The sequence below is a fragment of the Cydia pomonella genome, chromosome 16 (genome assembly GCF_033807575.1).
Source record: "Cydia pomonella isolate Wapato2018A chromosome 16, ilCydPomo1, whole genome shotgun sequence".
In the NCBI taxonomy this organism is placed as follows: Eukaryota; Metazoa; Arthropoda; class Insecta; order Lepidoptera; family Tortricidae; genus Cydia; species Cydia pomonella.
The window spans coordinates 5195170-5219322 of NC_084718.1; the positions used below are offsets into that span (position 1 = coordinate 5195170).

General features: G+C 35.6%; 1 protein-coding gene across 1 annotated transcript; it reads left to right on the forward strand.

The window, feature by feature from the left end:
* The first annotated feature begins 86 nt into the window (after nucleotides 1-86).
* Nucleotides 87-23597, forward strand: LOC133526613 (antithrombin-III-like). The gene is made up of 16 exons (XM_061863305.1): nucleotides 87-145; nucleotides 1465-1599; nucleotides 2426-2668; nucleotides 3111-3209; nucleotides 3892-4035; nucleotides 4276-4497; nucleotides 4826-4964; nucleotides 5786-5924; nucleotides 12451-12568; nucleotides 13555-13689; nucleotides 14199-14441; nucleotides 14873-14971; nucleotides 15152-15295; nucleotides 16599-16820; nucleotides 17253-17391; nucleotides 22938-23597. Exons 1-16 carry the CDS (start codon nucleotides 98-100, stop codon nucleotides 23078-23080), a joined length of 2412 nt encoding a protein of 803 aa, XP_061719289.1. The 5' UTR covers nucleotides 87-97; the 3' UTR covers nucleotides 23081-23597.
* The last annotated feature ends 556 nt before the right edge of the window (nucleotides 23598-24153 follow it).

Genomic DNA, 24153 nt, shown 5'->3' on the forward strand with positions numbered 1-24153 from the left:
GGCTGGACTGACAACATGCAATCAGTCTTAAAGTGTACGAGTACGCGAAAGAGAACAAACACTTAAATTAATAATACGAGTAAATACAGTGGTAAAGATGACACCGATTTGTCACGTGGCGTATTTCGCAGCGCGTTTTTGCAATGTGAGTGACTTTTATCGATCGCTTTTAAGGTCACGTGCCATGTTCATGTGTTTATGTTTTTCTGTTTAAACGCTCTGTATTAAAATAAAGCATTTGTGTGAAGTCATAAGTACGAGTATGTATATCATAGCGAAGAAGTTTAGTGCTCTCTGCACCAACCCCATCACATATATAATGATAACAGTAGTAACATTCAATACAGATATAGGTACCTACAGTTTTACGAGTAATTCGGATTATTTTGTAGGAGAATATGGTAAAGAATTGTTTAAGTTTTCCAGTGACGGTTACAACTGTTTGTTTATGCGTGGTGGGACAGCCCTGGCGCCTATTTCTCGAACGGTATTAGATTACCTATAGTTATTTACGATACAAGTGCAAAAAATAGGAAATTCGCAACGAGTGGTGATAAATAAAAACACGACCGAAGGGAGTGTTTTCAATCTACACGCACGTGTGTCGTTATGTATTAAGTAGTAGTAAGTACCTAGATAATAAGTTTGACTGTTTGTACGCCTAATGGCAAGACCATGGTGATCCTATATTATTATGTTCCATCATTGTATCTACCCGTGTTCTACAGACAATAAATCAATTATGAATTATGAATTATCGTACAACGTTTTACAGTACATTGGCTCTTTTAAGTTTCAACATATGCACGGAAAGCGCTCATTCCCGCACGCTTTCGGGAAAGTAGCACCAAATCGTATCAGACTAGTAAGTAGTATTATTAGTCCACGAACTGTCAAGTGTTATGGGTTACCATGGCAACACACTGATAATAATAGAGTAATACCGTTCGAGAAATGGGCCCCTGGTTTCAATTTTATACTGGTTCCGTGTACAATTTTAAAAGTCAATACCACTGACTGACCGGTTTGACGACCGGCCTGGCCTAGTGTGTAACTAGTGAACCTACCTATGAAGCCGATGGTCCTGGGTTCGAATCCCGGTAAGGGCATTTATTTGAGTGATGAGCATAGATATTTGTTCCTGAGTCAAGGATGTTTTCTATGTATTTAAGTATTTGTTTATTATCTATATCGTTGTCTGAGTACCCATAACACAAGTTGTGGGACATAGTCAATTTGTGTAAGAATGTCCCTATAATATTTATTTATTTATTTTAATACGGGTAAAATAACTGGCCTTCACACTGGAGCCTGTTCACACATTGATATTTTGCTACTTTCATTTAGTGGTCAATGAATAAACTTGCACTGAACACGAATCAATGTATAAACTTGCTCCTTCACCTGACCTTACGTAATAGATATAAGTAAGCTCTACTGTTATTCTACTGTTATTGTTTCCAGGAACTAGACAGCAACAAAAACTTCATCTGCTCTCCTCTGTCCGTGGAGACAGTGCTGGCACTGGTGGCCCTCGGCAGCAGGAACGACTCACGCGCGGAAATATTCAAGGCTCTAGACATCCCTAATGAAGATAATGTAAATATTACAGTTATAGTAAGCATACCTGAACATTGCGAACTATATAGAGAACAGAAAAGTATCAAAGTATCTGTTCGACACCGTTTAATTGAATGCTTGGAATAGAGTTGTTTCCATCTACAAATCTTAGGGCAGAATTGTATCCTAATAAATTCTTTTGGATTATAAGAACATGTTAAACTACTTTTAGGGGACCTGTAATGACCATATTTTTGTAAATATTGAATTTAAAATATCTTTTGGCACACGTCACGTGATCAAACTCGAAACGTCATTGAAGATTCTGATGACGTCATAACTCTCGGATTGACACTGTTGACAGTTAGGCGATAAACAACAAATGACAAATGTCAGTTGACAGTTCGTATCTTCTACGTGCGTATGTAGTTATGTGTCAAACCGTAAACTGTGACGTCACATAATTTTCAAAGAGCGTTTTGGGCGCGAAAGTATCTGTCAAAATATATTTTGTTAATTTAACATATTTAAAGCCGTTTTTAGTATAAAAGTTGAATTTTAGGGCAACTTTTAGTTAATATAGAATGTAATACGAGCGTTTCAAAAAATTGGAAACAACCCTATTGGCGAAAATATGTACTGTCGTTGGGTGAGGTCTACCTATATTAACTATGACTTAGTTATGGTTATAAAACGTATAAAAAATCCTCTAAACTTCTTTTTACAACGCTTTTATTACACTGATGCGAATTTGCACGTCGCTTCGGTGTATGAGTGGGACACATAGAGCAATGTCACGCTCGCACACCAGTGCGACGTGCGATTACACACCTAATGTGAAGACCACCATTTTCTTTTTTTACAGCTTCGTTCAGTGTTTACGTCTGTCACACAAAATCTGAAGAAACCATTCATAGAATCTCTCACATCAAAACTCAATCCTTTTAATCGTGATTCCACCCTCCAAATCGCTACCAAAATCTACGTGAAATGTGGAAAATCTGTGAAACCGGAGCTTAAGAAAGATGCTGAAAAAGTTTTCAATTTCAGTTTGGAACAGATAGATTTTGTTAAAAGTTCTGATGCAGCAAATTCCATTAATAATTGGGTAAATTCAAATGCTCGTCTATTACGAATAATTATTATTTAATTATTTGAGAATAAGTTATTTTTATACTGACACAAAATCAAAATAACATTGGTGATATGGAAGGTGGAGGTAAGGAATACAATCTCTATTGGCAGAACTGTAGCAAAAGTGTCCAGCTGTCAGCTATAAATAATAGTTCCAAATCTCTTCAGATTAGCGCTAAGCTAAGAACCTAGGCGTTATTGACGAAGGGAAGTGCGCTGTCTATGATTTGAATTTTTTCTTAGGTATTGTAGCGCCATCTATTTAAATTTTTTTGACGGACACTTTTTGGTACATGGAGATTGTGTTCCTTGCCTTCACCTTCCATAATTGGTGACTATTGATACACATTTTTTTGGAGTATAGTACCTAATTTTTCAATTCGATTATTAAAAAAAATTGTTTGCTATAATTTTAGGTGAAAAAACGAACTAACAATATTATTAAGGACTTAGTTTCTGCCGACATGCTGGACGGAGACACAGGACTTGTGCTAGTAAATGCAATCCACTTTCACGTAAGAGATTACATATTATTTTATTTAGATTTTTTTAATTCAATCTAAAAACACTTGAAGTGATTTGTACATTTTTTATTCTTGCAAGATTCCTTAACCTAAATTGAAAAATGTTAAAACTTTCGTAAATATTAATAAAATAGGTAACATTATTCAACTTTAACCCCCGATGCAAAAAGAGGGGTGTTACAGTATATATTTGACGCCAATATCTGTCTGTCTGATTGTCTGTGGCATCGTGGCTCTCAAACGGATGGACCCGTTTCGATGTGTTTTAAGAGTTCATCTCGCAGCTAGGGGATTAGATCAAGTAAGTCTGATCCAATGAACAATTATGCTAAGCAGCATCGCCTAGGGCAAAAGCGCAACCTCACTGCACTTCCCCACTTATTATGTGTAGAAACAATTAACTTCCCCCCCTTTATCTCTTTAAATATTGACCCTAGTGGAAAGGTATAAAATATTTCATATAGTAATTTTATGTATTATTTACTATAAAAGGTGACCTTTAAAACCCTGTTACCTACTTTCACCCCCACCTATCAGTATTTTCGTACCATGTTTAAAACTCCATTCTCTAGAACTATGCCAAAACTCACTTATACACTAATTATTTCCCCTATTTGGCAGTTTCTGGTCTTTGGTTGGAAACTTTGGTGATCTAATATTGGTATTTTTATAGGGCTTTTGGGAGATTCCATTTGATTCTAACGACACATATGACGGAAACTTCCAAGTCAACAGCACCAAAAATGTAAATGTTAGAATGATGAGCCTGGAAGATAAAAGCTTCAATTACAAACATAGTTCAGAATTACATGCAAAAGTAAGTTTACAGTTCATTTATCATCATTAAGTAAGATTCAAATAATCCATCACTTGGATATTCTCTCTCTCTCTCTTAGTTAGTCAAATTTTCACTTCACAAGACAATTCACCAGAGTGTCCCTTACTCTATTTGCTATTTATTACAACTCTAAGAAGCTAGTATTTGGTCTAATGATGATTTCAAAATCTAAGGTTGTCAAAGTGTCCAATTATTAAACCTAAAGAACTTTGATTGCAGATTTTGCAAATGCCCTATGTGGGAGGAGAAGCTAGTATGGTGATCATATTGCCTGATGAAATTGAGGGCGACACAGGTAGCGTGACCGGTTTGGTGAAAAGACTGGCAGCTGGATTTGACCTGATGTCAGAGATCAAGCGTCTGAAAAAAACAGATCTTCAAGTAAAAATACCGAAGTTTAAAGTTGAAACTGAGATAAATTTGAGGGAATTACTGCCGAAGGTATATAGTTTATGAATAATGCAGACATGATTTGGTAAACAGAAACCCATAACTCATTTGTGCAATAAAAACCTAATATTAAAAAGCCTCGACAGACAAAAATAATGGTAATAGACCACATAGTGAGATAGGAATTGATGAATAAGGAAAGAGAAAAACTTTTTCTCCTAACTTTATTATGTACGTACTGTAGTAGGTAATTAAAATTTAACATAAAGTAAATTAACGATACGAACGACTTGGCATAATTAAAATTTGTAGTGGAGAAAAGGTAGGAGAAATCATTAGAAACATAAATATAAATCAATCAAACAAAATTCTTTTTCAGATGGGAATCCAGACGATTTTCGATAAGAATAAGGCAGAAATTAACATGCTCTCTTCTAGCAATCCACTACATGTATCAGAAGCTATTCAGAAAGCTTTCATCACAGTGGATGAGAAAGGAACGGAAGCGGCAGCAGCTAGTGAGTTCCCTATTTTTGGTAGTGTGAGTGCTACGCCTCACCCACACACATGCATAGCCTTAACATACATAAGTTCATAGTACGTGTTATTTACAAGGCCGCACTGGCAGGGTCGCCATGTGAGGTTGGGCGTTTAATCAAACAACTAGGTTCCGGGTTAAACGTATAATGGCTTAAATAACAGGTACTATGCACTTATAAATGTTTAGACTATGTGTATGTGTGGGTGAGGCGTAGCACACACACCACATTTTATTCCTACTTATCATTATCATTCTCTTTTCCTTATCCCATACACTTGTATGTCGCAAACTTCTCTATCGCCCGTCAACCACACATCTCATCATTTACTTGTATTTGATTAAAATTATCTCTTAAACAGTCCATCCAGCGTTTCCTCGGTTTTCTTTTCTCTAATTCCCTTCACGTTCATTTGTAATTCATCTTTTTCGTCACATGACACATGACTATCATCCGTCCGCATCACATGGCCATACCACGCTAGGCGATTTGCCCTTAATTTTTCTACGTTTTTTTATTACTATACTTAACTATTTCATAATGATATGAGCTAGGTTAGAAAAAAATGATGATAAAGTGAAGTTTAGGTTATTATTTTATTTTCTCTTATAGTAATATTTTGAATAAGATTACGATCGATGTTTACGATCAAAACATGGAGCGATCACAAGATGTAATGGATCCCATGGAAAAAGTATCGATAGTTGAGTTTATCGATAAAGGAACTCCCAAATTGTCATTAAATTTTTCCACGTAAAATCCAATATCTGCTCTTGACTAATAAATGACATATTTTTCAGATGAAATTACGTTGCAATTATTATGCTTGCGATGGTGGATGGGTGAAACGTTTATAGCAGACCACCCCTTTCTCTACATACTTCTGGCTCAGGAGATACCTATATTTTACGGAATTTTTCATGGAAATGAAACTTCGCTGTAGCTACTTCATTAAAGTTATCCGTCATGTAACATGTGTCAAACGTTTATAGGTCGTATATATTAGATCTTCAAATTCAGATTCAGAGTTTTATTTGCTTATACAATTCGTTTTAAATAATAATACAAGGGCTACATGTTTGGTTATAGAGACATGCAAATATATGTGTGTCACATGCATTATATTAAATTAAGTTAATTTTATTAATATCTAAATACTTACTAACTAAGTAAGCTTATAAATGTGAATATATGTCATTAAGATATTCCTGAATTTGTTTAGTAGGCCTTTTATGTAAAAGAATTATATAATGAAATTTTAAATTCATTAAGAGGGAAGTATACCACGTGATAGTAAATACAGAGAGAGAAAAGGTTTTTCCACTTCTTGTTATTGACACAATGAAAAACTGGATTATAATTTTTCTTTTTTTTTTGCAAATCAAAAGTTTTTTTTTTTTCAAAAAAGCGAAACATATAAATCTAGAGTATATTTTGCTGAAGCAATATTTTGACATCAAAATCAAAGTGATTTGTTAAGATTTATCGTTAATTCGCTAGATTCAAAAAGCTATTCTTCCCTCTTAACGTTTTCTAGTTTTAAAATATTAACTGGCAATATTTGAATATTTGTATCTTAAAACTGTATTTTGCATATTTGAATTTTTGCTGTTAATATTTAGATACCTTTAATAGTGTTTTGGGGCTTTCAAATTTTGCTCATCAAAAGCAACGATTGAAACCAAAAATGTAGCGTATTGGAATGAATTTGTCAAATAACTTTATTGTAATACATGGTATTGCATAATTATATTATTCGTTTTTAGGGTTCCGTAGCCAAATGGCAAAAAACGGACCCCTATAGATTCGTCATGTCCGTCTGTCTGTCCGATTATTTAGAAGATTATTTTTGTTTTGTAGTTAAATAAATAAAGACTGGTTCACTTAAAATACTTCGATCTTTTCTTAAAACCTACCTAAAATTTGTGACGTAATGGATCTTCACATTGATTATCATTACGTTTAAAGTGATTTATTAAGAATGTATGTAATGTTTATTGAAAAAAAGCAAAGTTTTTATAAAATATCGAAATAGTAGATTTTTTGTTGGTGTAATTCCATTACGCTACGGACCCTAATTCCCCTAGACGACGATATTTGTTCGACACGGTGTTTTTTAAACTATGTTTACTTCGGGGTATGGCTAAGTAAATACATTTTACAGTACATATGGTTTGACGACCGGTTTCGCCTAGTGGGTAGTGACCCTGCCTACGAAACTGATGGTCCCGGGTTTAATTGATCACCACTCGTTTTGAATTTTGTGTTTTTCGCACTTGTAACGTAACGATTTTCTTTTTCTTAATTTCAATAATTAAATGCTACATACATATTAGCGTTATTGTAACATAGGCATGCTAAATAACTTAAACAAACAGTTGAAAACGTTGGCATATCGTCCGAGATAGTACTCGTGTTTAGTAGCAAATGCATAAACTCAAGTCGTTAATCTGTCCAATCCATGAAAAAGGTGACTCAAAAGTATTTTTTAACTACAGAGTAATTTCTATTCTTTCTATTATCGATAAAATAGTCGAATAATCTATAATTAATCTAACCAGTAACAGTAAAAAAAAAAAGTAAATTAAATGATTCTCAACATGGTTTCCAAAAAAAAAAAAAGCATCCTCAGAATGTTGTTGAGGCTGCCGAGACATTGCAGTGCATCCCGTATATTTGCAGAGGCGCGTACAGATGACTCACCATCAGGCGAAAAAGAGTTGGATCACTGCTGAAACGTATGCGGGGCAGCGCAGCAACGACCTTCGAGAGTTAGCGGAGCGCTTCGACTCTCCTCTTACTCGCTATTGGGTTGAAGTGGTGATTGGCAATGGCAGGGTCAAGTAGAGCAGATTGTTTGCCTTGCTTGCTCCTGTCAATTTACAACATAGTACTATATCGTGTTACATATTAAGTTTTAATTGTTTTTCTATTATAATATTTTAAATTTTTTGTATTGTTCAACTAACATAGTTATTAAGATCCTCTCTGTAACTAACAAGCTATGGATCAACTTGGTCTGAAATAAATGATTTTATTTCTTATGTTTTTTTATGGCTTTCCCATCACGGAACAATGGTGTTTCGGACCTTTATAACAGAAGCACTCGGGTACGTAAGGTTGCTACTCCCCAAAGCTTGCCACAAGCTGCCCTGCGTTGACTGATTGCACTGGTAAAACCAGCGGGCGATGGGGTCGTCACATCTCTAGGCCTTTATTATTATTATTTATGTCTTTCCCATCACGGAACAATGGTGTTCCGGACCTTTGGGAGGCGTGCGCGGAGCCGAAGCCAACACGTAGATGCCCTTTTGACACTTTAATGAAATGTAAGGGGTACACCTAGCGGATGTTGCCCTTGCCCGTGTCATGGGACGCACGCAGAGGCAGCACCCGCCAGGGTGTAAGGACTATTTCAGGGTTGATGGAATCTAAAATGAACTGGGCTATTGGGTGAAAGCGATGGACTAAATACTGGGCTATGGGATAAAAAACCGGACGCCTGCCTAATAAAACGGTATTCAATTTTATTTCCGGCAGACGGTGACTCGCCCCCACAAGATGGGCCCCCACAAAAAGCGACATCTAGGATTTATTATTATTATTATAAGTAAAAGACTTCCGTACTTCTTAAATAATCTGCCTGAGAATATCCGGCATGAGACAAATATGACTAAATTTAAAAGTGCCTAAAAACTATATCTATTACAGACTCTTGTTTAATACATTGCTCAAATGGTATACCTAAATATCCATAACCCTGTTTCTTTTGAAATTTAAAGACGTTTTAGTTTTATTTAATTTATGTTTGTCAAATATGTACCTAATGTTAAAGAGACTCGATCATACATGCAGTCAAACTATATATACAGCTTTGCAGGGAACTATTTTAGTTATAAGTAAGTTTTTAAGTAAGTAAATTAGTAAGTTAATATTCTTTATTGGTTCATTTGGGTTTTCATTTATCTTAGGTTAGGTTTGGGTAATTCATTTATCTTAGCGTTTGAATTAATTTTTTAAAAATATACTCCAACCAAATGAATACTTTAACACATAAGTTGTATATATTTTTGGAACAGGCTTTCAGAATTCTTTTCTGTCGGTTGCGCAATTTGCAATACATAGTCCGCCATATAGTATTAATCATGACGTCACATAGCCTATGTTACTCGGGATGACATAAGGATTCCAAGGATGCCTCTAACATCTAAATCGGTTCAGGCATTTAGCTGCTAGGGTGGAACAAAGAAACTTACATACCCACAAACATGAAAGCTGAAAACAATACGAGTACACTCCTTGTTTTGGGCAGTCGTGTAAAAAGGAAATAAACTGACAGCAGCATCAATAGTATTTTGTATACATCGTGATATAATAGAGAGCTTTTCAGTGGATCACCATGTTTAAGAGCCCTTATTCCTTAGAGCGTTCTCCGATTTCACGAAATAACGCTCGATAGATGGCGTTGGCGCTCGGTACGCGAGCGCCGCGCCGGCAACGCGACGCGCGTTTCAATGCAGACAAGAATAATCTTGATAGTTTTAAATATAATTTCAAGCAATATTAATTTTAGTGTTATATTAAATGGGCACTCTTTATTTTATTTTATATGCACAGTAGTAGTGTACAGAGTGTAATAACCCTTGCTCTTTATTCTATCTCTTTCACACCAATGGATAGATAGTAAATGACTGCAGGCTATAAATAAAGAATATGCGCTTACGGCTAAATTAGGAGAAAGTCACAGGATGAACTGTATAGCTTGAATTGTGTTGGCTAAGCACCCAGGGTGCCTATTGGCATCTTGGCTAGATCTCGATGGTGCTCGTCAAAGCAAATCTGTTGAACAAAAACACGATGGGATTATGATGAGTAGATTAGGAGTTCTGGTGACGAACTCCTGACACCATCATGAGACCCGGGACTTCATCTAGATCGATGGTGTTCGTCGGGGCAAATCTTTTGAGCCCAAACCCGATAAAATTATAATGAGTAGATTAGGAGTTCTGGTGACCAACTCTTGACTCCATCATGAGACCCTGGAATACTCACCTGCTTAGAGTTGTATATTTGGCTCTGTGTCAGTCTATTTTAAGTTATTGTATACTCGCTTGGGGTGGTTCTACTAAATCAACTTTAATCACTTTAGAGCGAGCACAAAGAGCAGTTCTGAAAGTCTGCCTAGGACTCCCCCGACGGTATTCTACTTCTGAACTTTTTATTAAAGCGCACGTCTTAAGTGTTCGTAGATTGTTTTTACTGCGTGCTTCCTTTTACGTACACAATATGGTCAGTCGTCAGCCTAATCTACAAGACATGATACTAAAAAGAGTGTACAAAATTCCCAAGCCCCCTGTTAAAACTACTTTTGCTATGAGATTCTCGGCTTATCTCTTTCCGCATTTATACAATAAATTAGTAAAAATCTGCGACATAAGGCACTGTAACTTAACTGAAGCAAAAAGGCATATCCAACCCCTACTACTTTCTTGGAACTATGATGAGTCAGAGGATATTTTGAAATGACTGTAGTAGACGACAATATTCAATTGCGTCTGCTCCCGAAAGATGAATAACTTCTACAGCTACTTTTCTTTTATTTTGTTTTCTCTCACATTTCGTAGTTATACACACGCACATATTCATACATACATACTCACATATATACACACATACCCTCACATAAACACTTTCACAAACATAATGTGTAGATTAGGAGTTCTGGTGACCAGCTCCTGACTCCATCATGAGACCCTGGACCTCATCTAGATCGATGGTGTTCGTCAGGACAAATCTATTGAGCCCAAACATGATGGAGTTATGATGAGTAGATTAGGAGTTCTGGTGACCAACTACTGACCCCATCATGTGACCCTGGACCTCATCTAGATCGATGGTGTTCGTCGGGGCAAATCTTTTGAGCCCAAACACGATGGAATTTTAATGAGTAGATTAGGAGTTCTCGTGACCGAATCCTGACTCCATCATGAGACCCTGAAACCAATTTTCTAGATCAGTGGCGCTCATCAGGGCAAATCTATTGAGCCCAAAGACGATGAAGTTATGATGAGTAAATTAGGAGTTCTGGTGACCAACCCCTGACTCCATCATGAGACCTTGGACCATATCCAGATCGATGGTACTCGTCAGGGCAAATCTTTTGAGCCCAAACACGATGGAATTATAATGAGTAGATTAGGAGTTCTGATGACCAACTCCTGACTCCATCATGAGAACCTGGACGTCATCCGGGTCTAAAATAATAATGCAAACCCTGATGTAATTTCAAGTAACACTGCAAATCTATCAATAAGCGAGAGTCGGTTGTTAAGCGTAGTCTAAAACATGTACTTGTATTAAAATTTTCTAAGCGCAGTATACAGCACTTCTCGGAACTCCGTAGCTGATTACGAACGCAACGAACGCCTGACAATCGAGCACAGATCCGTCGTCTAAGCGCGCTCGGCGGCGACTGAGTGCGCGGCGTGGCGTCCCGTCGATGCCGCTTGATTTATACGTCTTTTAAAAAAATATACCGCAATGTAGGTCCCATAGTTATGATTTTTTTTTTTATAAATAGGTTATCATAAAGTTACAGTTTGCTATAATATTATTTTAAAAGGGAAATATACGTACTATTTTCGGAAAAAAAAAATAATATAACCATGTTCTCACCAAAAAAAAAAAGAAAACTCGGAAGGTATTTTATCAAATTTTTCAAATAAATCTTCCATTTTAAATCATTCCAGCCCCACGTACAAGATATGTTAAATCAAATTGTAATCACTCATGTACCAAATTATTCTTGTTTACTGCAAAATTGAGAACCGAAACGACACTTCTCACTGCAAAATTTGAAAAAGACTCCCAAGGAAACTCATTAAAAGAGGTTTAAAAGAGAAAATTTGAACCGTTCAAGCCCCTAGTTAAGGAAATGATTATTCAAATACGTTACCAGTTTTTGAATAAATACTAATAGTTACGTCGTAATCTTGAATGAAAAAGGAAGCATTTTACAAAATACGCTCGTCTGTAGGAATAAGGCCTCTGTTCAGATATTTTTGAGAACCTTGGCCGTTCCAATATATGTGATGGCAACTGTACGAGAAACAAGGATAATTTAATAGTTAAGTAGCGCAATATTAAGAACGTACCAAAAATTCGTAATGGTTTCCAGTGAAATGTTTTTAAAGACTACTATTTTTGTTTACAAACACACCGCTTATCATTGTTAGCTGTTCCTAATATGAACTTTAAATATACATTAATTAGGATCACTTTCAAAGGTAAGCCTGCAATTGCACACATTTGCATGCACGGCAACGCTTATTCTGCATTTAGACTATAAATGTATACAGGTAAGGTTCATTTTTAAAGAATCTGCGTCTTGTATTGCGCAAGGCGTAGTTTCCCGATGCGTCGTTGTTTTTCGGGTATTTCCCGCCCCCGCTTAGGTATAAAAAAGGCTAGACTATCAAAAAGGCAGTCAGTCTAAAAGTGTACGTCAAAGAGATCTAACTAAAATTACGAAGATGACATTGCATGTGAATCATGTGGCGAATTTCGCGGCGCGATTTTGCAATGTGAGTCATTGAACTTATCGGTCACATTCGAGTTCAAGGCGCGTGTTTATGTTTTGTTTTAACGTTCAAGGATTTTTGTTTCATTTCGGTATTTATAATTATGGCTTAATAAGTGCACCTAGTATATTGAATTAGTATTGTAGTAGTGTTTTAGTGTTTTATTAGATGTTTTCATTTTTTTTTGAGCCCGAAACACATTTAAAAAACTTGTAACGGTTTTAAACTGGTTTTGATATGACCTTGACGATCGTCTTGGTGATAGGTGTGCATCTCACGCACGAGTTTCAACGCGTAAAACTGGGCCATACTTGTTTTTTGACATCTCTAATTAAAAGTGGTAAAATATCAACACTCTAAACTTGCTCGCAAATTTCACACGACTCATTTATCTAAGTATCTAATGTAGCAGCGCGTATCGCACTAATTACACCATCAAATGCCTCTGAGAAATCCATGTCTCTTTGTCGGGTCCATATTGGGTTGCATACAAGTTTAAGTCATATCATATCATATCATATCATATCATTTATTCCATGGAATCATGTTCATTTGTACATTTTGGTCTTAAATATAGCATCATATCTCATATCTTTGATACGCATAACAACTTGTGTCTTAATCATCATTGCGCATACAAATGAAAAGTCATATTATATTTTGTCATTCATTTTTAGCCGTAATATTTGATGGCATACATAGCAGTTTTCATATATTTTTTGTGTATACTTACCTAACGAAACTAACCTAAAATTTTATGCGAATTAAATTGATGTCTATAAAAATTATGAAATAACTCATTTATGACAAAAATCCAGTTATGCTCAAGAATAATTCTGACACAAAAATTTAAGACTTACAATTTAATGCATAAAGGGTTATGACAATTAAAAATATGACAAAAGTTGGTATGCGACCAGAGGGAGGGAGTCCCCTCTTTGTAATACAATGCTAAAACGAATTATTAATAATCATATTTGTTTTTCCAGGAATTGGATAGCGAAAAAACCTTTATCTGCTCTCCTCTGTCAGTGGAGACGGTGTTAGCATTAGTGGCCCTTGGCAGCAGTAACGAATCTCGCGCGGAAATATTCAAAGCTCTCGACATCCCTAATGAAGATAATGTAAATACAATAATGCTTAAGAGTAAAAAAGTCATGTCGTATGTAAAATTCCACATAAAATAACTCATAATAACTGCTCTTGAGCGTATGCAACTTAAAAGAGGCTATCGACCGTCCAGTGACGGCCTCAATGGGGAATTGTGTTGTTTAATAAACCAATTAAGTATGTAATATAAAACTATATCACATAGACCAAGGGTTGGGAAATCAGCAGGACAACAATAGTAATTATACTAATTTATACAAAAATAATTGGTTTATTAGAAAACATAATTCCCCAATAAGGACGTCACTGGAAGGAAGATGCTATCTTATTTAACATTCCGTAAGTATATATTTTTACATAGTGTTATTGGCCTAATACTATGTAAAAATACCTATGTAAATTGTATATCTACGGCTGTTGTTGTCCTGAATACCAATAAAAAAAAAATTAAGATACGATGGATCCTTTACACAAAACAAATGATGTGTCCTTAAAACTTATTTATTCTTCTCTTTATTTACAGCTTCGCTCTGTGTTTACGTCTCTCACTCAAAATTTAAAGAAGCCATTCATCGAAACCATTACATCAATACTTAAACCATTCAGCCAGGAGTATACACTTAAAATCGCCAACAAAATCTACGTGAAACAAGGAAAAGATCTAAAATCTAATGTTAAGAAGGATGCTGAAAAAGTTATCAATGCTAGTTTGGAGCAAATCGATTTTGGCAAAAATTATGATGCAGCTAATTCTATTAATAACTGGGTATGTTCATCACAGTATTCACAGTACTAAGTAAAATAAAAACAAGCAGGAGACTAACTTAACATTACTGAGGTTGCTGAGGGATAAGTAGAAATAAAGGCATTATCTGGCAAAAGCTCTGACAATGCCTGTTTCCATAGTGCTTTTCTCAAATATGCTCGGAAATACAATAAACATATAATATATTTAGCGAACATTGCCTACGTTACATACACGTTCCTTCCGTATAGTTGCGCGCACCGGGTTGTCGTCACTAGGATAATCTATATAAGATACTTTGCGTCTTCGATTTATGCACAAAATGCGACCATTTCCGAGCATGTCTAAGAAAAGGTAATTGGTGTATAAGGTTAATGACATGATTATTTTTCTATTTCTTGGCGTGGCAAATCAAATGAGCAGATAATATTTTTATTGTTATTTATTTACAGGTAGCGAAACAAACAAATGATATTATTAAAGACATCGTTTCTGCTGACATGCTGGATCAAGACACACGGGTTGTGTTAGTGAATGCAATCTACTTTCACGTAAGAAAATTCATATAATTTGGTTTATTTGCAAGGCTATTGAACCATTGTGTAAATATATCATGCTATTTTAAAGGAGGTTAGCATTTTGAAACTAACAATATTTTGATTAGTATTTTAAACCTATTTCAAACCTCGTCATAACCGTTTAAAATACTTAATTATTGCTATTTTTATCAGGGTTTTTGGGAAATTCCATTCAAAGCGAACGCCACATTTACCGAAAAATTTCAAGTCAATAGCACCAAAAGTGTAAATGTCAAAATGATGAGCCTGGAAGGACCAAGCTTCAATTACAAATATAGTCCAGAATTACAGGCTAAAGTAAGTTCAAAAATACACTCATCTCTTCTTGAATTGAGATACTAACAACAAAATCGTTACCTACATAGTAAGTACAAACAGCAACACTCGAGGGAAATGCTTGGAGCACAATTTTTGACTCCGTAACTTTGTTTGGACTAGTTAGGTGAAGGTTAGATGAACATACCAAAAGTCCTCGGCCTTAGCTCTTGAACCGGTCGGATTGAAGGTACTAGTCTTCGGTTTTTCGATTACATCTCGGAAACTATGCGTCTTGGTGATATAACCACTGTCTCAAAATAAAAGTTAATTACATTTGTGACAAGTTTTATCTAGTCAAGTTTTTCGTTATCGTGTATAGTTTTTGAGATATCCGCCCCTGAAAGTTTATTTAGGGCTCTCAATTTTATCTTGATATATACATAATTGAAGCTGCTAGGCCATGTTTGGTATCGTTTTCGTATAAATCGGGGGTGCACCTTCTAACTAGTCCAAACAAAGTTACGAAGTTAAAAATTATGTTCCAGGAATTTCCTTCTATAACTTTTTTGACCATTCATTACCTGGCCTATCGGTAGACCCTATGCCTTTTGTAATAAGGTCCACCTATAGATAGTTTGGGTTATGGTACTTGGTTCTTATTTATAATTAGATTTTAATGAATTTAAATATAAACTAATATATGCAATGTCTTAATATTTGTTACAATTTAGCGCCAATCAGCATGATGACACGACAAGCTGTGACTATGTCTTGTTTAACTCTTGCTTCTTCATTTTACCACATCAGTACGTAAATATTCTCTTTAAATTTAAATATAAACTTTATACTTCAGTAACTGAAGAGAAAATTGCATTTTATCCATAATAGTGGAAAAGTAGATGCAAATTTTGAGTTGTTCTCTCGTGTTAGTTGGTAGAATTTACTATTAAGTGATGACTTTGAATGATAAGTGTTTAATAACGTTAATTTTAATTTGTTATTTTGTATTTTAAGGCGTTATCCCACCAGTTACCACCAAGATGTTTTAACTAGTGGTACCAGTGGTAGCTACTGGGAATTTTTTTTCCATCTTTTACCACTGGTAACAACTAGTGGGAATAACCTTTTTAAATAAGTTAGTATTTCGTCTAGTTGATGTGGTGAAAATTTTTGTGTTTCACTCCGGAACAAAGTTTGTTTAACCTTCGTGCCTTGAAACACTAGCAACGCTTAAAATTCCACTTTTTTGATTGTTAGAATATTTCTATGTTCGGTTGTCAAAAATTAGTATGAGAGGTTAAACAGCAACTTTGCCCGCAAATCAAATAACAATTGATTGCAGATATTGCAAATGTTTTATAAGGGAGGTCAGGCCAGTATGGTGATAGTACTGCCAGATAAGATCGAGGGTGAGCCAGCGGGGGTAGGTGGCCTGATGGAACGACTGATAGCCGGGTATGACCTGATGGCAGTCATTAAGAGTCTGCAGAAAACACCTCTCAAAGTAATCATACCGAAGTTCAAAGCTGAAACAGAAATAAATTTGAAGGAACTTCTGCCAAAGGTAAATTATAATGAACAAATATTTTTTTTAAGTTGAAAATATATACAAATAGTATATATAGTTGGATATATATATATATATTTATTTGTATTGAGATAGAATGAGGAAATGCTCCCAACATCTGCGGCACCATGCCACAAGTGGATATCACTAGCAATTAAACTTAAGATTAAATATTTTACTATTTTCTTAAAAAAAAAATAGAACAAAAACTTTTTGTCTCTTGTAAATATAATAATCATGGACTTGATTTTATTTAAAGACTAAAGTTATTTATCAAAGTTGTCATTGCATATTACATATCTTAAATAAGGATTAGTTAGTAAATGGTATAACCTTACCAAATACTTTCGGTACGGATGTAGGTACGTAATTTAACAAAGTTTCTGAAGTATTATTTATTAATATAATTTAACAAATTCATTATTTCAGATGGGAATTAAGGCAGTTTTCGATATGAATAAGGGAGATACAACCATGCTCTCATCTGATGAGCCACTCTACGTATCGGAAGCCATCCAGAAGGCCTTCATCTCGGTGGATGAGGCAGGAACGGAAGCTGCAGCTGCTAGTGAGTTTGAAATACACTCTCAGTAGTCAGTAGAATGAACGAATGCCAATAATCTGTACAGCTACCATCAGCATGATACTGATATATTCACTAAAGTGTGCGTAAGTTACTTTCTATGCATCTCGTTCGTGCTCGCATATTCGCGCTCGCACTAATATGTGAGAACAAGTGAGATGCATAGAAAGTAAGTTACGCAGACGTTAGGCTACTCGACGAAAACCCACCGGAGCAGACAGTGATTATAATGTTAAAAATGTTCTAAGAGGGTCATACAAAATTTTTCCTAATGGAACTAATAACAAAATGCCGAAAAATTTTATGGAGAGCTTAAAGGTCTGAAGTAGACGCAACGTAAGGGCCTAGGGATAAATTTTTTCTCGATGTTCATATCGATCCCATGGGAAACCTTGTTCGGTATAACCATCTTAATACATTTTTGATGTGTGGGATTATGACATCAAAATCACCAAGTATATTCGGTGAAAATAATGGTTTTAGACAAATCATTAATGTTGTATTCTTCCTGAGGCTGTGCTGCACTGGCCTGCCATTGCAGTTGAATGTGAATCAATGGTATTAGAAAATAGAATAGACTTTGATTTGTTTTAAAATCGAATGAAGTAAAACAAAAGCAACAATGATTTTATTTTCATTGTAGGTAATTAGTACTACTACCCTTTATTGCACACCCCAATAAAAGAATCAATACAAATCTTGAAATCAGAAAACACAGTTTGGCCTGTATTTTGTAATTCTTTAGGCAAAGAGGTAGTTAGTAAACAATAGGGAATATGCAGCCATTTTCACTCTGGAGGTAAGTTCAAACTGTGTCTCATCAAAATAATCGGGCACGGGCGACTCACATCATTTATTAAATACCACAATGTAAGTTTGAATTTACCTCCTGGGGTCATTCCCTTATGTCTGATTACTGTAGTCAGCATCAGAGTTGTATCCGCAGCGTATGAACTGCTTCCTCTGTGTTCTGTCCAACCCATCCCTTTGTGCGTTGAATTTGGAGAACGATTAATCGTTGACAGTTTTGAATGATTCGCGGTTAGTTTCACTAGACTTAAATCGACCGGAATATGAACCGTGATTAACTTTTATATTGTTTTTGAGCTCCAGATATTTCGACGCAGTTACATGCTTCTGCATGAAATGCTTCTGATGAATAGATGCATGCCGTCAAAAACAATATATTCTGGTCGATTTAAGTCTAGTGATTAATTAATAATTGACTTGACCGTTCCATCTTGCTTTTGAAGGACCGTTAGACCATTTAACGATACCATTAACATCTTCCTCGCGTTGTTCCGGATTATTGCCATGGCTCATGGGAGCCTGGGGTCCTCTTGGCAACTGATCCCCAGAATTGATGTAGGTATTAGTTTTTACGGCAGCGAACAATTTGACGATACCGTTTTGTTGACTTGTGAATTAGACAGCATTTTAATGTGCCAATGTTTTCAGCCCAAATCATGTGGTTTCCACATTGCTATCACCGGTGGACTGGCGAAACATTCCAAGCAGACCATCCCTTCTTATATCTAGTCTTGGCGCAGGAGATTCCTCTGTTCTATGGATCCTTCTCTGGATAAATATCACAATAAAATTACTCCTAGACATAGATAATTACGAATCCTATAATTGCTTGTATATAATGGAATACTTAGGAGACCTTTTTATAGGCCTCTGGGCGGCTAGAGGACTCAAATATGATTGTAGATTTTTGTACCATTATTTGAAAAAAAAAAACCACTATATTCATTTGATGTATATCAGTTGGTTGTGATGGTACCTATTTACTGTCTTCATATTAAAGACCTTCAAGGTCATATGATTTAAGCCCTGATGATTCCATCGAACGCGTCTCTTTACGCGTAGAATTTGGTGAACGACAAGGCTTTGACTTGGTTGGGAAATTTTTAGGGTTCCGTTGCCAAATAGCAAAAAACGGAACCCTTATTATATTCGTCATGTCCGTCTGTCTGTCCGTTTATGTCACAGCCACTTTTTTCCGAAGCTATAAGAGCTATACTGTTCAAACTTGGTAAGTAGATGTATTCTATGAACCGCATTAAGATTTTCATACTAAAATAGAAAAACAAAACAATAAATTTTGGGGGTTCCCCATACTTAGAACTGAAACTCAAAAAATCTTTTTTCATTAAACCCATACGTGTGGGATATGTCTTCAAAAATGATATTGAGGTTTCTAATATAATTTTTTCTAAACTGAATAGTTTGCGCAAGAGACACTTCCAAAGTGAAAAAATAACAGAATGATAAAACTAAAAAAAATATATGATATACATTACCATGCAAACTTCCACCGAAAATTGGTTTGAACGAGATCTAGTAAGTAGTTTTTTTTTAATACGTCATAAAAAAAATATTTTATCAAACCCATATGGCTCCTCTACACGATGGACCATCATAGTGGCCCACTAAGCTGGGCCAGCGTGTAGAGAGGGTAGTGGTGTCGGATGGCTTATGGCGCGCGGGATGGCGATGGGATGGCTGCGGTGTCGGTTTTTCGTCCGCACATCAAAGGCAGTGGACCAGCGATGGCTGTCCGCATCTACACGTGGCCCATCCCTCAGTGCGTGCTCGAACGCGGTCGAGTGAGGACGTTCGTGCTGTGTATTATTATGATTAAAAATGACGAGTATGTGGCCGCATCAGGAAAGAATAAAGTTTTTAGAGTTATATCGGGGAGAAAGCGTAACATGGAACCCCACACATAAAGACCAAAACTATAGAAATAAGGTAGCAGGATATTTAAAAAAAAAGTTTTTATAACAAATAGTGCACGAATTAATTAGAGGATTAGGAAAATTACTTATACATTACGCAGACATCTGTATATACAGTACATTCACAATTTAAATAAATAAATATACCAATAATAAAAGAAATTAATATTAGATACCTACATATCTAAATATATGTACATACATAAATTATATATATGCACAATATATACCTACACAGCGGCACATTAAGGAAGAGACAAGTAATGATTTTTAGTAGGGTTTCAAAGGTTTGAAGAGTTTATTGCACAAATTTAAATTGACTTAGGTGACAACCTGTCTGGCCTAGTGGGTAGTGACCCTGCCTATGAAGCCGATGGTCCCGGGTTCAAATCCTGGTAAGGGCATTTATTCGTGTGATGAGCATGGATATTCGTTCCGGAGTCATGGATGTCTTCTATGTATTTAAGTATTTATACATATGTATATAATATATGTATATCGTTGTCTAAGTACCCACAACACAAGCCTTATTGAGCTTTCCGTGGGACTTAGTCAATTTCCCATAATAAGTCGTTTATTTATTTATTTATTGCGATGGATAGATAACATCCACCATAATCTTCTACGTCATTTCTTTTTAATTACTTTATTATTGTGCAGATTAAGAAAAGGTTGGTACGTGGCGTATAAATAAATTGCTGCAGCGGCTAATGCTTCCACGTCCATCTTGGAAAACGAATAGATCGCAACTGAATGTCGCCATCGTGTAGTGGCGTGTCAGCCATCGCATGGCCATCTCGCTGGGCCATCGTGAAGAGGAGCCAATACGTGTGGGGTATCTATGGATATGTCTTCAAAAATGATATTGAGGTTTCTAATATCATTTTTTTCTAAACTGAATAGTTTGCACGAGAGACACTTCCAAAGTGAAAAAATGTGTCCCCCCTCTGTAACTTCTAAAATAACAGAATGATAAAACTAAAAAAATATATGATATACATTACCATGCAAACTTCCACCGAAAATTGGTTTGAATGAGATCTAGTAAGTACCTAGTTATTTTTTAATACATCATAAATGGTACGGAACCCTTCATGGGCGAGTCCGACTCGCACTTGGCTGCTTTTTTTTTGTGTACGACCTTTGACGGAATCGTTTTACTAAAATCTCAAATGTTAATGTTCCGATTTTTCCAGCCCAAATTACTCAGTGTTGCTTAATTATCTATGTTACTACCACCGGTGGACTGGTAAAATTCCTCTTGTACCAATGAAACCTTGTTTTAATGAAAATAAAATATCATTATAATAACAAAAATATATTATCATTTCCTTCTCAAATCCCTTAGACCAGCCTAGAAATTTTATTTCAATGTAATTTGCCCAAACCTATCTTCTATCTCTATAAGTGAAGTGTTAGATGAATTAGTCTCCGTAGTTAATAAACGAATTAAAACCATCACATTGTCTTGGATCCCTCTTCCTTTAAAAAGTTTAATTTTGTTTCTCACATCACAATTGATGTGCCATGTAATACTTTCGATGCGATTTGTTTATATTTAAAACAGCCCCCGACGGATTTTCTTAGTTTTTTTATTAAGTTCATAGCATAAATTCTTTTAGTCGGGGGGTTTCAAAATTATTTTATCCTTTTTCAACTACGTTTTAACCGTCGTGGGCTTTTTCAAAAAATTTAATTTTGTTTTTATTACATTATGTTAACGCAGCTTCAAAGTTTTACATTAGCCTTTAGTGATAGAAGCAAATTGCCTGTAACTTGCCTAAAACTGTTTGTGACGTTTTTTCTGTTATTGTTGTCTATTCATGTTCGGACATGTTGAATCTTTATGTATGAGGCTCCCGGATAATTAAACGGTATTTGATATAGTCTTCTATTTTTATTTTTTAAATTCTTACACTAATTGATGTCCAGCCCCACGTTAAGCTTGTGTTGTGGGTACTCAGACAACGATATATATAATATACAAATACTTACTTTCATAGAAAATATCCATGACTCAGGAACAAATATCTTTACTCATCCCGCAAATAAATGACCTTACCGGGATTCGAACCCAGGGCCTGTATCGAATTGAAATTTAAACCATATAGACAGGTCTAGTCGCATGAAGCTGTGAAGAAATCAAATTCTAAGTTAACGTAAAAAATAGATACGGCCGTTTATGCCGCAAAAAACGTATATTTCGATTCTCTCAAGGGAATCAAAATTTATAGGGTACTTCCCGTTGACCTTGAGCTATGAAATTTGGCAAGTAATATTGTCTTACACTACAACTAGAGAAAAATAATCTGAAAACTATACTTTTGTAAGGATTTAAAAAAATGATTAATGATAAATTTGTACGGAACTCTCGGTGGGCTGCGTCCCTTAGACTGACCTACGATGGGCCATCGTGTAGAGGAGCCGATAGGTACAACTGTACCTATGGCGGTGCATGTTGTGACTCATCCGTACACAAAACATATGTCATTTTCTATGTATTTGTGTCGTCATTACAGATTGGATTTTGTATGTAGTGAGTGAGAAGTGCGACTGTGTGTGTGCACGTTTCCCCCCGAAAAAAATGGCAGAATGATTTGTTCCGTAAGATATTGCTTAGGCTCCTCCCTTCGGAAGTGTCGGAAGCCGGTGTTGCTCGAAGGCACACAACAATAAACCAACAATCTCTAATTATTCAGTATAATTTACGTGACGAATGTTGAAATACAATAAAGTTTTCTGAATTGTTCCAAATTTTAACGGATAATTTTGTTTTTGCTTTTTTAGCTCAAATGGTCCGACGTCGTCTCTGTGGCCACTGGTGGACCGGCGAGACTTTCATTGCAAACCGGCCCTTCCTCTACCAACTTACAGCTCGCGAAATTCCTATATTCTATGGAACTTTCTATGGAAATGGATATTCACAATAGACTTCCTGAGTGAGTGTTCCTGAGTCATGGGTGTCTGAGTACTAGGGAATGCTCCCGGTACTGTTTGTATGGCGAGAACCGGGAATTCCCGGTTCCAGAACTGTTTTGTATAGAAGACCAGTATCTGGAGCACTCCCTACTGAGTACCAACAACACAAGCCTTCCTGAGCTTACTGTGGGCCTTACTTAATTTGTGTAAGAATATCCAATATTTTTTTATTTTTTTATTACTGCTGTGCGTAAGTAGTTTGTTTCTGAGTCATTGGAATTTTCTATGTATTTAAGTATTTGTATTTATATATATACATGTATATGTATCGTTGTCTGTGCACCCAAAACACAAGCCTTCTTGAGCTTACTGTGGGGCATCGTCAATTTGTGTAAAGATGTCTCTTGTTGATGTTTTTAGAATGCAAATTGTTCTCTATTATTCATTTTTTTTGGATATAAGTGATAGAACTGTATTTTATATGGCAATCGTCATTGTTGGTTTTTTAATATATTTCTTGACACTGTATTCTTCGTATTTTAATTGTGACCACAATTCTACTCGTACGACCTGACTGGCCTAGTGGGTAGTGACCTTGCCTCTGAAGGCGATGGTCCCGGGTTCGAATCCCAGCACATTTGTGCGTTTTTTATGTATTTAAGTATTTATATATTACATTATATCGTTGTCTAAGTACCCACAACACAATTCTTATTGAGCTTGCTATGGGACTTAGTTAATTTGGTCCTATAATATTTATTTTTTTAATTTTGATTCCCGCTTTATTGCAAGCCAATATAGTAAATTTGATTTAAAACCTACCTAATAATGATATCTTGCTTTACTTTATTTTAAATAAATTAAAAAATGAAAATTTATTTTAGGTTCTGTAAAATGATCTAAAGGTTTTGTATATCGTTCCCAACTTTTTGGATAATTCTACAAGTTAGGTACATATCTGTAATTTTAACTAATTGAAAGCGAGCAAACAACCTTGCCATCATTTTATTCCACTTTTATTCAAATAAGTACTAATCTCATAAAATACAGGTATATTTTTACTTCACACATATTACATACAATA

What these genes read in the sequence shown, in the direction of transcription:
- LOC133526613 (XM_061863305.1), top strand. Translation starts at nt 98, where the DNA reads ATGACACCGATTTGTCACGTGGCGTATTTCGCAGCGCGTTTTTGCAAT. An exon ending in TGAGGGAATTACTGCCGAAG is followed by an intron (nt 4,498 to 4,825) that starts GTATATAGTTTA and finishes ATTCTTTTTCAG; the next exon opens with ATGGGAATCCAGACGATTTT. An exon ending in AACGGAAGCGGCAGCAGCTA is followed by an intron (nt 4,965 to 5,785) that starts GTGAGTTCCCTA and finishes CATATTTTTCAG; the next exon opens with ATGAAATTACGTTGCAATTA.